We start from the raw sequence: 13,693 nt of genomic DNA on the forward strand, positions 1-13,693 counted from the left end.
AGCATCACAGGTTCATGCACAGAACTGACCATACCGTTCTCCTGAATTTGTCTTATTTTAAATGGCCAGCTCAGATTTTGATGATGAAATTAACCTTTTCCTCAAAACAAGAGGGACTGATGGTTGCGCTGCACCAAAAGGGCTCTCACCTACAGGGTGAGGGAGGGTTTCCCACACCTGTACCCAGCATAACCTTCATCATCTCAGGCAAAAAGCCTACAGTTGCTATTTTACTCCCATAAAGGAGCAGGGAAGGATGTCCTCCCCACTCTTGCTGTGTTCTGCAGTACTGAGGCAAAAGCAAAGGGTTGTCCAACACACACATCCAAAAGATGTGCTGAGGAACAATAGCTTCCAGCACAGTTTTGTAGACATGCTGCCAAGGAGCAGTTGCCTTCTGCTGAGGATGGTGCCCCTGTCCAACAGCCCTGGAGAGCTGCAGGCAGCCTTGCAGCAGGCTCAGAAGGGGGACTGTTCCACTGGGGACATGGGCCAGGTCCCCTTGATGGAACAGAGGAGATGATAGATGATTTTAGTCTTTGTTTCCTCTCTGTTTCATCCTAAGAACTGAGTAATCAAATGTGCTCAGTTTTGAGAATAATTTTTAACATTTGCCTATGTCTAGCAATTTACTTACCTCAAGGGTCCTTTCTCTCTCTTCTCAGGAAGCTCCCAAAGTCTTTTGCTGCAAATTAATGAAAATTCCCTTTCTTCTGTTATTCAGTAACTCCATGTCTCAGCTCTGAGTTATTGGTGAGATCCCAGATCACAACAGAGCACAGTAATTGCCCTGAGGCATCTTTTACAGACCTCTAACATCCAGGCCAGGCAATTGCATTTGGGAGAAGTAAAATTCTCCTGTAGCTTGTGCTATCCAGAGGATGCTTCCTAATCTCTTTACATCTTATTTTCCTGAGTTGTGAGGAACTATTTGGCCTTTACTATGTTTTTGCCCAGGAGAGCTGGAAAGGCAAAATTATTTGTCTAAAGTAATTGTTTTACAGAGAGTGCACAACATTTTCTGAACCAGAGTCAGCACAAAAATGCAAGCCATTAAAAGAGAAACTCAACAATCATTGAAGCAGTTGGGAACAGCTGAACCCTGGCTAAAAATCACCTGTGGAGTTCAGCCAGGGGTCTTGATGTCCTGTGACAGGAAAATGGAGGGGTCCTGATGTTCTATAATGGCAAAATGGAAACATCACCTGTTTAGCCACAGGTTTTTTATTGCTGATGGATGAACATTAGCAGTCATTTCCACTTGTTGGCAAAGGAGAACACAAATATCATGGTTGGTGCAATTGTATTTCATAAAAGTAATTGTGTGAATTGTTGCTTAGATAGGAGATGACACTATGGCCCTGTGAGTCAGCGTGTGTCACACACCTACCGTATGTGCCTGCGAGCAACTATAGGTACCCCTCTCACTGCTCCCTTTCTGCGTGATCCCATCAAGGCAACCAGCCCTGCAATAGGAGCTGGCATGGGCAGAGACTTCACTGTTGGCAGCAAGTCTACTGTGGTGGAGACAGTTCCTACTTTTTTAAACAAAATAGGTAAATGTAACATGCTTTTTTTTGTTTTTTTTTCCCTTTCCTGAATGCATGTAGAAACCTGAATTGAGAAAAAATCTGAAAATGCTTTCAAATGAACGCTGGGGAAAGGAAAATTACATTGAATATGTCAGAAAAATCCTGAGCTTCTTTGTGTGACAATGATCTGTATTTACCTTTAAATAAACTTTTGAGAGCAAAAGAGGAATTGCCTGTGGGATACTTAAAATGGACAGAAGATGATAACCCTGTCACATTGGACAAATGAGCCAGCTGCTCTGTGCACCATGCCCTCTGACGGGGAGCAAGAAGGAGCCCCAGTGCAGGGACCTTGGACATGGATGTAGGTATGGTACAAATGTCACAGTACGTGTATTATGTGTAGCCAAGAGCAGATTTTGTCCTGAATGCCATTCCAGGTTTTGAAAGCTATTGATTCTCACAGCCTCCTGACTGAAGGGTTGGTCGTTTCAGCTCATTTTCATAAGGAAATCTGAGCCTGCAGTGATGTGGCGTGCTCAGAGCCAGGCATGTACTCCCTGCCTCCCCACTGCTCTGCTCAGGGCTGGGGAGCTGCTTCACCAAAAAGAAACAGGGTGGCAGCAGTAACACAGATGAGCTCATTTGACTCACCTCATTTCTCCCAGCCAATTAATCACTCAAGAGCCCTCAACCAGCAGAGAAGGCAGCTCACAGGCATCTGCTGACGTCTCTCCATTGAGAGTTATCATCTCCGGGAGGGAGTGACCCAGCACTACCAGAGGCTGTTGTTGCTGGTTGGCACATGGGACAGCCCTGAAATTAAAAACGGGGTGGAAAAAACAGCTGCTGGAGGCTGTATCCATCTGCTCACCTAGAAAACCTACCGACTGCCCCAGAAGATCAGCACTGGGTAAGAGACAGACTTGTGAAAGCTGTGTGCCAGTGGGGAAGCCCCAGCACAGGTTTTTCCCCCTGACACAGCAGCTCTCTTCCATCCCCATCCTCCTGCCCTGACCAGCTGCAGGCTGAGCTGCGTCCCCTGCCCCACGTCCCCCTGCCCCACGGCAGCAGAAGGGGGAACAAAGGGAGACAGGCTGTGCTGAGCAGCCCAGGGATTTTCCAGGAGGGCTCCCCCCAGCTAAAAGAGCACAATGGACCGTTTCCGGATGATTTTCCAGTACTTCCAGTCCAACTCGGAGTCTGTAATGAATGGCATCTGTGGGCTGTTAGCTCTGGCTAGCGTAAAGATGTATACCTGCTTTGACTTCAGCTGCCCCTGTCTGCCCCAGTACAACATGGCATACGGCTTGGGGATCATGTTCGTACCCCCCGTTGCCCTCTTCCTGTGTGGACTTATTCTCAACAGACAATCCCTGGTGATGCTGGAGGAGTGGCGGCGACCACAGGGGCTCAGAAAGAAGGACCTAGCTGTCATCAGGTGGGGTTTGCACTGGGAGAGGTGTCCCTCCTTTCATCTCTTGCGCAGCTGTCTTGCCTCCATAGCTCTGATCCTCCTGGTAATTAATTTTCTTCTAAGCTCAGCTCCCAGGACCTTTCCCCATGAGCCTGGAGGGGCAGGGGCATGGGAAATGCATTTACAACAGCAGAAGTGAAGGCAGAGCCTCATCCTATCCCAGAAAAGGCGGGCAGGAGCACCCTGACACCAATGGCCAGATTTATGCTGCCACCCTGTGAAACCGCATAGCCTCTTGCCCTGTCATGTACACACAGGGTTTCTCCTGGGGCTTACACGTGCAAAAAGACGAGGTGTTTCCACTTAAATGTGCAGAAAGAGTGGCATTTCCAGCACAGTCATTCTTTATCGATAACCTTGTGGTTTTCCTCCATTCAGCTGAGGTTATTTTGATCCCAGAGCAGAAGAGGCATTAGCTGGAGCAGTGCTGGGGACAATCGTGGAAGTCAGCTTCCTGGCTCTGGGAGGGCTGCTTGGCATAGGACAGCTTGCATCCATCAAGGCTGTGGATGAGAAGAAAGCTTCCAGCATTTACTCGCTCACTTCTCTTTCTCCTGCCCCAGGTACATGTGTTCCTCCATCATGCAGCGAGCCATGGTTGCCCCTATCATCTGGATCGTAGTCACCCTCCTGGATGGGAAATGCCTGATCTGCGCTTTCAGTGGCTCTGTGGATCCCGAGAAGTTTGTGGGCTTTGCCAACGCCAGTCCAGTGCAGGTGCAGCAGCTGCTGGCCAAGGTGCCCTGCAAGGATGACGAGCTCATGAGGAACAACACGTCCCACAAGGCAGTGTCCAGGTACCTGCGCTGCTGGTCCCAGGTAGGTCACTGCCAGCAGAGCCCCACCGTATTGATGAGGTGCCACGGGCATGCGTCGTGCTCCTGCTCTTCCTTGATTTGTCATTGCTTCACCACAGTCAGGCTCGGAGCAAGACTGCTTTTTGCTTCTTTATTCCCCCAGATGTTGCCACCCTCAGTGATAATCTCCAGAGTCACTCAGGTAGGGAAAAGGAAAGAAATAAAGGATGGTTTAATTAAAATAACTTTGTTTCTAGAAGAATCGGCAACTTCTAAACCCAGATAATAAAAAGCAGGTTGCAAGGAACATGGGCATATCCTAAGGCCCTGTCCAGTGTCAGAAGACCTTTCTAACTGCTAACCTCACAGATGGGACTGGCTGTTTTAAGGACAGTGCAAGCTGAGACAGATGAAAGCAGCTTGCTCAGGAATGATAGGAGAACAGGACACAATGGGGAATGGAGCCCTGAGCGGCCCCTGCTCTTGGTACAGGAGTACCAAGTCAGGGATGAGGACCAGTGGGAGAGCATTGAAAACAAGCCCCCCCTTAGCAAAGGTATCTGCATGTAGTCTGGGCTGTCTTCACCCACTGATGGGACTCCTGGGCCCTGGAGCCAGCATAGGTGGCAGATGAAGATATCACTGCAGATAAGTGAGCACCAAAGGAGAGCAGTGAAGTCCCCTTCCCCTGGGGTGCTCCCATGCTCAAAGAAAATGCCTGGCTGCTTGAGGCTAACTTTGCAAAGAGTTAGCATACTGAACTACTGTTATATAGATAAATGCCCTATATTCAGTGGGAGGAGATTACACTGACCCTTTGAGTGCAGTTTGGGGGTGCTGGACTTCAGAGACAGATCAAGGGTAGGAGACCAAATATGCCACATCTCCCCTCCAGCCACACAATTTCCCTGTCTTGGTGATACAGGGAAACATCTTGTGCCTGTCCTTGTGCCTGACTTGCTCCTGTTCCACTGCTTATTTCTTATCACCCAGGCACTCGGCTGGAGCATTTTGTTGATCCTTATCGTAGCAGCTTTCCTTGCCCGCTGGCTCAGACCTTGCTTCAACCAGGCCACCCTCCTGCAGGCACGTCACTGGAGCAACTACATTGACATCGAGCAAAAGATTTTTGAGGAAACTTGCTGTGAGCACAGTCGGCTCTTTGCTCACAAATGCATTCACCACTTCTTTGAAAGCATGCGGCAAGAGATCAAACTGCACAGCCTCAGCTTGCCTAGGGAAGGAGAGGGGGCTGAAGGAGAGGAAGATCTTCTCCAGGGCATCACAGATCAGGACCAGGTGAATAAACTTCTGAAAATGTGGTATTATGAGAAACCTCCCCTGGATGTCAGCCAGGCAACCCAGAGGCATCCTCTGGGGCGAGAGAGATCCCCTCTGCCCTGGGCAGACAACCCCAGTACCCAGTCCAAATTCCCCCAGCACACGGAGGTGTAAAGGGGGCTTTGTCCTGCAGATACTGGAGGGGCATTGCCATACCTCCGCCCAAAGTAAGGACCAGCAGGTAGATGACAGACAGAGGTGCTCACATCCACCCCCAAAACCCCAAACCCAAAGGCTATCCTCCAGGGCATGCCTAGCAAAACCTCCAAAATAAACTAGCTCTGAAGATCCAAAGGTCCCAGACTCAGTCGCTGTTAATGACATTTCTCCGTCAAGGTCTCTGCGTAGCATTTTTGTCATATTAAAGAGTTTGCAGCTCCTTACAGCTGGGATGAAACCCTTCTGGCTCGAGGAAGGATTTAGCCAAGGCATCAACATCTGGCTGTGTATGCAAACCGACTGGAGCGACAGCTTCACAAAGGTGTGAGGAGCTCCTGCCCGTTCCAGTGAAACCTGGTTCAGAGAGTTAGCAGTGCTGTCACTGAAATTATTTAATTGGCAACTCTTTTAGTACCACACCAACATGTTTACTTAAAAAGGCAAAATGACCTCCTACATCTTCCCATCTGCTGAGAGCTCTGGCTGCCCCCAGCCCAGCTGCCAAACTGTTCAACCTCCTTCTAACAACCCATCAATACTTTAATGCATTTTCAAAACAAAATATGGCAACGCACTGAAATTCACAGAGCAGCATAAATTTAATTAAAGATACCTCTGGATAAGTGTCCCTGGATTGGGTTGGATTTGCAGAAGGAAAGTAAGTTGGAGGCTTTGCTTAACATATCCAGAGTCACAGGACTGTGATGGGGTTCAGGTGGCTGCTCTAAACTCTGGCATTAGGCCATCGAAAGGACACACTGATTCTGCCTAAGTCTGAACACAGATTTTAAACACTCCCCTGCTAGATTTTAGTACAAACTCATCTATCCAGAGGATCATCCTTGCATCACCTAGTTGGGCATTTCCATGCTTAATTTCAAAATTATTTGAATGTAACCTTATCTCTGAGACTCCAATGCTAATTACTTTCTTACTTGACTTTTTCCAGCCCCTATTGTAGATGGTGCCAACCACGGTGCCAGTTTGACTGATATTTCTGTCCAACATTGCTGCTTGGATGCATTAAACTCTTTACTGAAAACTAACCCAGTACAGACACATATATTCCTCCAGGCTGAGGCTCATACTGATGCCCACTTTGTCCCTGGGAGTGAGGGGTGGAAGGTGGAGGGGCTGTGAGGAGGAGGGGGTGAAGAAGAAATGTCTTCTTGGCCATGTATGGATAGATGGGGCAAGCAGGGCCTCCAGGAGGAAAGAAGAGGGTGGAAAGGGGACTAAGAAACCTGCTACCACCCTGTGACTAAATCCAAAACAAGGAGTCAAATTGAAAATATATATTAATCCCCCAAATTAACATGTTGAGCTGCTGGGAGGTAGGTCACCTCCTCCCCAGGATGTTTGTGTGCCCAGGGTGAGGGCGGGAGGAGATGCTCGGCGAAACACAGGGAGGCCAGATAACTCCATGGCCCACCCATGGGCAGCTGCGCCCCTCTGCCAGCTGAGGCCCAGCCAGAAGCTGTGGGGTTCAGAGGGATGGGCTGCAGAGCTTTTCATATTTGCATAGTAAAATCAGCTCTGGCTGAATCCCTGAGCTCCCCTGGATGTGCTCAGAGAGGGCACAAAGCCAGCTGTGGCCCGCCTTGGTTGGGGATAACACAGCGATCTTCCCACCAGGTGCTCTTTAGGTCCGGGAGCTTCTCTTCGAACCTCTCTTTTGAAATCAGCATGGCACTTTGGATTCCATCTCTGGTATACTTTTATCAGACATGACATCACAGATCTCGGGCTGAGACTCAGTTTGGACTCACCACTCCACGCTAGTCAAATTGGATATTTTCCTAACCAGCTCAGAGCAGAGGTCCACAGCTCCCCTTTGCATGCTGATTTCCATGTTCTCAGGTTTTAAGTCATCCCAGAGTGGCCATGAAATACAAAATGCAAAAAAGGGGTAGAGAAACAGCTTTGCTATCTGTATCGGAAGGGAGAAAGCTGGAGGATTTAAGAGCATTGCCATAGAATTTTGCAGGTCTACAAAGGCTCACACACTGCTGGGAGGGTCAGTCTGGTCATGGAGTAGCTCCAGTTGGATGGGGCTGTGGGTGTTCATCCCTCCCAGCCTCCCTGAGTCCCATGCTGTGTTCCCCTTTGAAGCTGGAGTACTCTTCTCCATTGTGGAAAACTGTATCTGGCACCCCATGACAGGACAAGAGGCAACAGGCACAAACCCAAAATGCAGGAAATTCAATTTAAATGGAAGAAAACACTTATTTAATTTGAAGCTGATGAAACAATCTGCCAGAGGAATTGTGGCACCTCCATCCATGAAGATATTCACAACCTTATTAGATGTGTCCCTAAGCATGCTTTGAGCAGGGTGGGTGAACCAGACAATCTCCAGAGGTTCCTTCCCACAAGCTCTGCTAGGAGTGTGCACCCTCCTGTGTAGGTGGGAGTGGAGAGGGTTGTTCACAAACTTGAACAGCTCTCTGCCTCTTGAGGCTGGTCTGATGCCTGACCTACAGACATGTCTGATGTGCTCAGGGGTCCTCACCTGCCAAGAGCCTGTGAAACAGCACGACTGACTGCAAAGACAACTTTACCAATCTCTTCTCAAACTCTTCTGATGATAAATGTGACTGTTTTCATGTTCTTCTTCTCTATATCCTACAATGACTGGGAGAGACAAAGCCCTCCTTGACTCCTTGGACTGGTGTCTGTTTTGGCATACAGGTGCAGGACATCATGCTGGGAGGGACCTGGGTGTTCCCAGGACCTGGTTTCCAAAGCACAAGCAGGTTGAGATCATGGGAGGAAGCTCTGCCTTCTCTTGCAAATTGGTTGGAGTGAATTTTCTGTTGCCAAGCTCGTGAAAACAAGGTCCTCCCTAACAAGGCAACATGGAAAGACCCAGGCATTGGCTTCTGTGGACTCTGTTTTGAATCCCACTGACTTATTGCTGGCTTCAATAAGGACTGTCAGTACTGTACACCAAGCAGGATCAGACACCTCATTCATTTTTAATGAAAACCAGAGTTTTCCTGGAGATCAAAAAGCTCTCTGCTTTTTATGAGGTTGATTCATGCAGGCTTTGATGTGAACTGCCCTTCAAAAAGCCACTCGCCAGGTGAACAGGGAAGCCAGCCTGAACTCTTAGTTAGCAGTACTATAAGCCTCATCTATATTCATGCAGCCAAATCTCTTCCCATTTGATGAGATCATGCAATTAACCTCTCCACAGCAGGCAGAGCTAAGACTGCCCAGGTATTAACCCACACGCTTTGTACTCACCTCTGTGGTGGCATCTCAGAGTGAACTTGGTATTATCGATTGGGCCTCAGGGCTGGTGTGGGGGGCGACATCAGAAACTGCAGCACTGACTAATGGTCAAAACACCCAGTTTGGCTTCCCACATCTGTACTGACACACTGCAAAACCTTGGGGAAAAGTATCTCCTGTATGCCACCCACCTATCTACAGCTTGCCTTGGTGACACGTTTCAAAGCCACCAATGCAGCCACACTGGTGCCCAGACAGTGAGATGTATCTTGATACTCATGTCAACAGCACAAGTAGTGCTTGGACCAGAGGGACTGAACACCTTGCAGGTAGTCAATACTGCAACCATCTGTTTTATGGCCACTTGTAGTCCCAGTACTCCCCCATCTTTTGGCCAGCTTGAAGGAGCAATCTAGTGTGTCAAAGATGCTTTGGTAACTGGGAATAGAGATGCAGGAGAACACCAGCACCACAGTCCACTTTTTTTAGGTTTGTGCTGTAGGAGCTAAGCCTGGCCCAACCATAGCTATCACATCTCATTAGTGTTTGTCTCAGTTCTGGCAAGCTGGGGAGGAGTCTGTCTGGTTGGCTCTGTGCTGGAAAATGTGCTCAATATATCAGCATCAGAAATCCCCCAGGTCTGCAGAGCTGACAGCAATGAGCTGAACTGAGCTGTGCCCTTGTGAAAGGGGAGAGGGGGATGGAAGTGATGGGGAAGCTTTGCATCCCAATATCAACATGTGGGATATGTCCACCACAGACCTGAGCTGGCTCTTCCTGGGCTGCTCCTGGTGTGCAAAGAGCAGGGAGGGCAGTGCAGGTATTCAGGTCTGCTTGAGTCCAGATCACCTGGTGTTGCTACTAAGATCAGATAAAGTGGCCTGGCTAAACTGTCAGCAACCCCGTGCTGTATGGACCAGCCAGCCCAGCATCCAGCTAGCTCAGTCCTCCCTGCACCATGAACTGGTTGCATGGGAAACGTGCCCTTAAACACCTTAGCCTCAGGTCAAGGCATATAGCCGAAACCCAGCCTCAGCCCCTCCTGCTAAACAGATGTACATTGCTCTCTCAGGTAGTCCTTGCTATGCCCTTCCCAGCAGGATTTGTGTGATCTTCAGAGGAGCAGCAGCTCCACTGCACCCTCAGCTCCTGGGACTGCTGGTACGGACTGGTCTGATGGGCAGGAAGAGTTCTGACCATCCATGCCTGCAGGTGATCTGGTACTACTGGGAAACACAGTCCCTCAGGGCATAGTGGCTGCCCTTGGGCCAGGGAGGTCACTGGCAGGATTTACACACCCTTTTTGTATTCCCAATTCCTGCACATCCCAGATTTATCAAGGGGCTGGTATTATACCCACTAGAGGTGGCTGAAAGAAAATCATTCAGCCTTCGTCACTGCCATTCAGAGCAAAGTACACTCAAGCCCTTCAGACGTGCTCATTGAAAGTGGGTGAAAAGAAGAAATCTCAGATAAAAGCCTGAATCTCAGAGCTCTGCTGCACAGGAAGCATACACTGAGAAAGTAGAGGTACCCAGGGCTCAGGTGCTCTCAGCAGGACCCACCGGTGGAGCAGGGTGAGTCCTCTGTGCCCTTGTCCCTGCAGCCCTCTCTCCTTTCTATGACTATTTTTCTCCAGCCCCAAAGCCAGGAAAAGCACTATGTGCCTCTGGATGTTGCCAGACTATGTGAACCAGGGTTTGAAGGATATTTCAGCAAGCCTTGAGGGCACAGGGCTGTGAAAACCAAGGAGCTACAAGTGTCATCTTCTAAGTCTGGCTGAAATATCGACATTTGCAGGACAGAGGGGAGCCACTAACAGGTCTTGGCAATACAGATACAATATCCAAGAGCACTGAGAGCTTTATCCCTCCTTCCTCTGTCTTTCCTTTTCTCTTCCCTTCCCTCTGCGGAATAAACCAGAAAAGGTATTTCCCAGTGAAGCAGGTACATAGGAGGGGCCTGGCAGACCTGCAAGGTGTTTGCATTAGATGTTGCTGGGGCGATGCAGACCTGGAGGGAGGGGGGAAGCTCTGGCATCCTGCTTTTCCATTCGTGCCAGCACCGAAGAGGTGAGGTGTCCCATTCAGTCTTAGGAGGAGCACCCACCTCCTGCATTTGCAAACAGGTTCACAAAGGCCAAGCAGCCAACTCCCCTTTCTGCCCAGGGCACAGATTGCTCTGGGGAGGGCACAGCCATGGTAACACCTGCACCCTCCAGCCAAGGGGACCAGTGGCTGGGAGACTGCAGAAGAATGAAGCCAGGTTTAGCAAACCAGAAACAATCCCGATCCCACAGACCCAAAGAAGAGCAGGAGGAAGCAACCTCTGAACTTTTGCAAGCAGCAAAATCTGCTGAAAATATTTTAATTTTGTGCTTTAAATATTGGGGCTGTAAGAGTGCATGAATGAATCAGTGAACTGCACAGAGACTTGTTGATGCCTATCTTTGAAGAATGGGGCTGAAGGAATGAAGTAAACCAAGGCCACAGCTTGGACCCCAGTGGGGGAAGGAATCACATTAAGGGAAGATGGACAAGTTTCGGATGATCTTCCAGTTCCTTCAGTCCAACCAGGAATCCTTCATGAACGGCATCTGTGGCATCATGGCCCTTGCCAGCGCCCAAATGTACTCAGCCTTTGACTTCAACTGTCCCTGCCTGCCACACTACAATGTCGTCTATGGACTGGGCATCCTCCTTGTGCCTCCCTTCATCTTGTTCCTGCTGGGCTTCGTGCTGAACAACAATGTCTCCATGCTGGCAGAGGAGTGGAGGCGGCCCCGGGGCCAGCGAGGGAAGGACCCGGCCGTCCTGCGCTACATGTTCTGCTCCATGGCACAGCGGGCCATGATCGCCCCGGCCGTCTGGGTCTCGGTGACGCTGCTGGATGGCAAGTGCATCACCTGTGCCTTCTGCACCTCGGTGCCTGTGGAGACCCTGGGCAACGCCAGCCATGCCGGCCTCTCCCAGGGAGAGATGAAGCGGGTCCTCGCCCGCATCCCCTGCAAGGAGATCTATGATGGACAGGAGCTCATCGCCAATGAAGTGGCTGTCAGGTACCTGCGCTGCATCTCACAGGTGAGAGGAGTCATGGCTGTGCCCTTGCTGATGGTTTAGGGTTAGGCACTGCCAGCCTTAGCTCTCCCCTTGAGGGAATCTCCTAGTTGAAATCAAGGAGGAAAGACTGGTGATTTCGCAAGGGTACGAGGTGTTCAGACTCAGCTCCAGAGAGTTATGCCTCCTGTGTGGTGCAGAGACTGAAGCTGTAGGTTGTCCTGATAATTCATGTCCCCCTCCTGCCTGGACAGCCTGGGGCTGCAGGGCAGAGATACACGGCCAAGCTGTATGCAGAAATTAACTTAGAGCAGGTCCAGAAGGGGCTGATGTGGATGTTATTGCCTGGCTGGTGGGTTGTCACCCCCTCCCGTGATCTACAGGTTGCCCATGGTTGCTCTTACTGCTTATTATAACATGTGAAAGCAATGGGCTGATTATCATCTATGCCACTTGCCTCTGCCGCTTGCATGGAAGCAGTCAGTATTTGTTTATTAACCATCCCAAAGAAACACAATAAGTGCCACTTACTGCTTGTCCTGTGCTTTATTCCTTTCAAGCCCTCTGTTCCTGGTCACCTTGGAGACAGGATGGTCTGATCCACTCTGGTCACTCATGTACTCCTGTTTAAAAGCAGCTCCTCTCCCTGACCTCCTTAGAGCAGACAGGAATTATAATCCCCAATTTAAGAAGAGAAATGGAGGCAAAGAAGCTTTTATGAAAACACAAAGTAGATTTTCCTGGGTAGAGCCCAATTCCCAGCTGCATGGAAATCAGGTAGCTGCAAAACAAGTGCCACCCAGATACCCCCCTTCCAGGTGCACTTTTACGGGCTGCATTTAGAGTGGGGTTCACCCTCATGATCTCTGCCTGCACAGCCTGGAGGCAGCCTGACCTAAAACTGATGATGGAGAAGACAGGCGGGTCGTGGCTCTGCCCTCATGTCACCCTTCCTGTCAGAGCCCATTAACAGGGGAGCCTGTCACCACTGCTCACCCACGATAAATGTTACCAGGTCAAACAGCTTGGGAAAAGGGTTAGACAGCTACATAAACTCAGGGAGCATCTGGGACAATATTAGCTGCGAGTCAGAGGACACAGACTACCCTAGACCCAGGTGAGGCATGGGCGTATCGGAGGCAGGACTGAGGGCTGGGTGCAGGATTCAGTCTGGTGTTATTTATGGTCACTGCCTGCTGATGCCATGCAGGGCAAGAAGCGGAGAGGTGCTGCCTATGTTGGTGCATCGAACAAATTTTCAGCGCAGATGCACCAACATGGTATGTGGAGTCTCCTCGTCCAGCTCTGCAATGTAAACACAGCCAAATGTCAAACAGCCCGAAGTGGAGCCAGACTCGTTGGCAGCCGGGGGAGCTCCTGCTCGCTGGTGGGCTGTGCTGGGCAGGTGCTCTGCCTGCCTGTGACGGGTCCGGTTCCCCCCTCGTCCCTGCAGGCTCTGGGCTGGTGTTTTGTGCTGCTGATGACCACGCTGGCTTTCTTGGTCAGATCCCTCCGGCCCTGCTTCACCCAAGCCGCCTTCCTGAAGAGCAGGTACTGGTCCCACTACATCGACATCGAGCGCAAGCTGTTCGATGAGACGTGTACGGAGCACGCCAGGAGCTTTGCCAAGGTCTGCATCCAGCAGTTCTTCGAAGGCATGAGCACGGACCTGGCAGCCGCTCACTGCCACCTGCCCAGGAAAGCCCCTGCAGATGTGGGGGAAGCTGCTGAGAAGCTCCTGGGCATCACCGACCAAGGTACCATGAACACAGCCTTGAAGAGCTGGCACAGATGCAAGCCCCCGCTGCGCCTCCACACACCTGCCCTCAGCAACGGCTGGGCAGGGGAAGAGCAGCCCCCCCCACCCCCCCCACTGCCCCGAAGGGAGATAGCTGCCTACTACAGCAGGGTGTGAGGGGGCACAGGGCTATGGAGAAGCAGAGCCGCGTTTTTTTGGGGGGGGGGGGGGGGGGGGGGGGGGGGCTGCAGAGAGGGTGGATGGGCGAGTGTCCAAGCCGGGTGGAGGTGAGGGCCAGCGCCATGGGTGCTGAAGGGGGACAGACACCCAAAGGGCTCGGCGGTGCCGGTGCGATC

The 13,693-nt window shown here is 50.6% G+C and overlaps 2 protein-coding genes across 2 annotated transcripts; both read left to right on the plus strand.

Moving 5' to 3' along the window:
* The first annotated feature begins 2,686 nt into the window (after positions 1-2,686).
* Positions 2,687-5,261, plus strand: CALHM3 (calcium homeostasis modulator 3). Its single transcript, XM_009967703.3, has 3 exons — positions 2,687-2,973; positions 3,573-3,828; positions 4,800-5,261. The coding sequence occupies exons 1-3, from the start codon at positions 2,687-2,689 to the stop codon at positions 5,259-5,261; spliced, it is 1,005 nt and encodes a 334-aa protein (XP_009966005.3).
* A 5,813-nt stretch (positions 5,262-11,074) lies between these two features.
* Positions 11,075-13,514, plus strand: CALHM1 (calcium homeostasis modulator 1). Its single transcript, XM_009967704.3, has 2 exons — positions 11,075-11,623; positions 13,053-13,514. The coding sequence occupies exons 1-2, from the start codon at positions 11,075-11,077 to the stop codon at positions 13,512-13,514; spliced, it is 1,011 nt and encodes a 336-aa protein (XP_009966006.2).
* The last annotated feature ends 179 nt before the right edge of the window (positions 13,515-13,693 follow it).

The sequence above is a fragment of the Tyto alba genome, unplaced genomic scaffold, assembly GCF_018691265.1.
Source record: "Tyto alba isolate M040663 unplaced genomic scaffold, T.alba_DEE_v4.0 Super-Scaffold_1, whole genome shotgun sequence".
In the NCBI taxonomy this organism is placed as follows: Eukaryota; Metazoa; Chordata; class Aves; order Strigiformes; family Tytonidae; genus Tyto; species Tyto alba.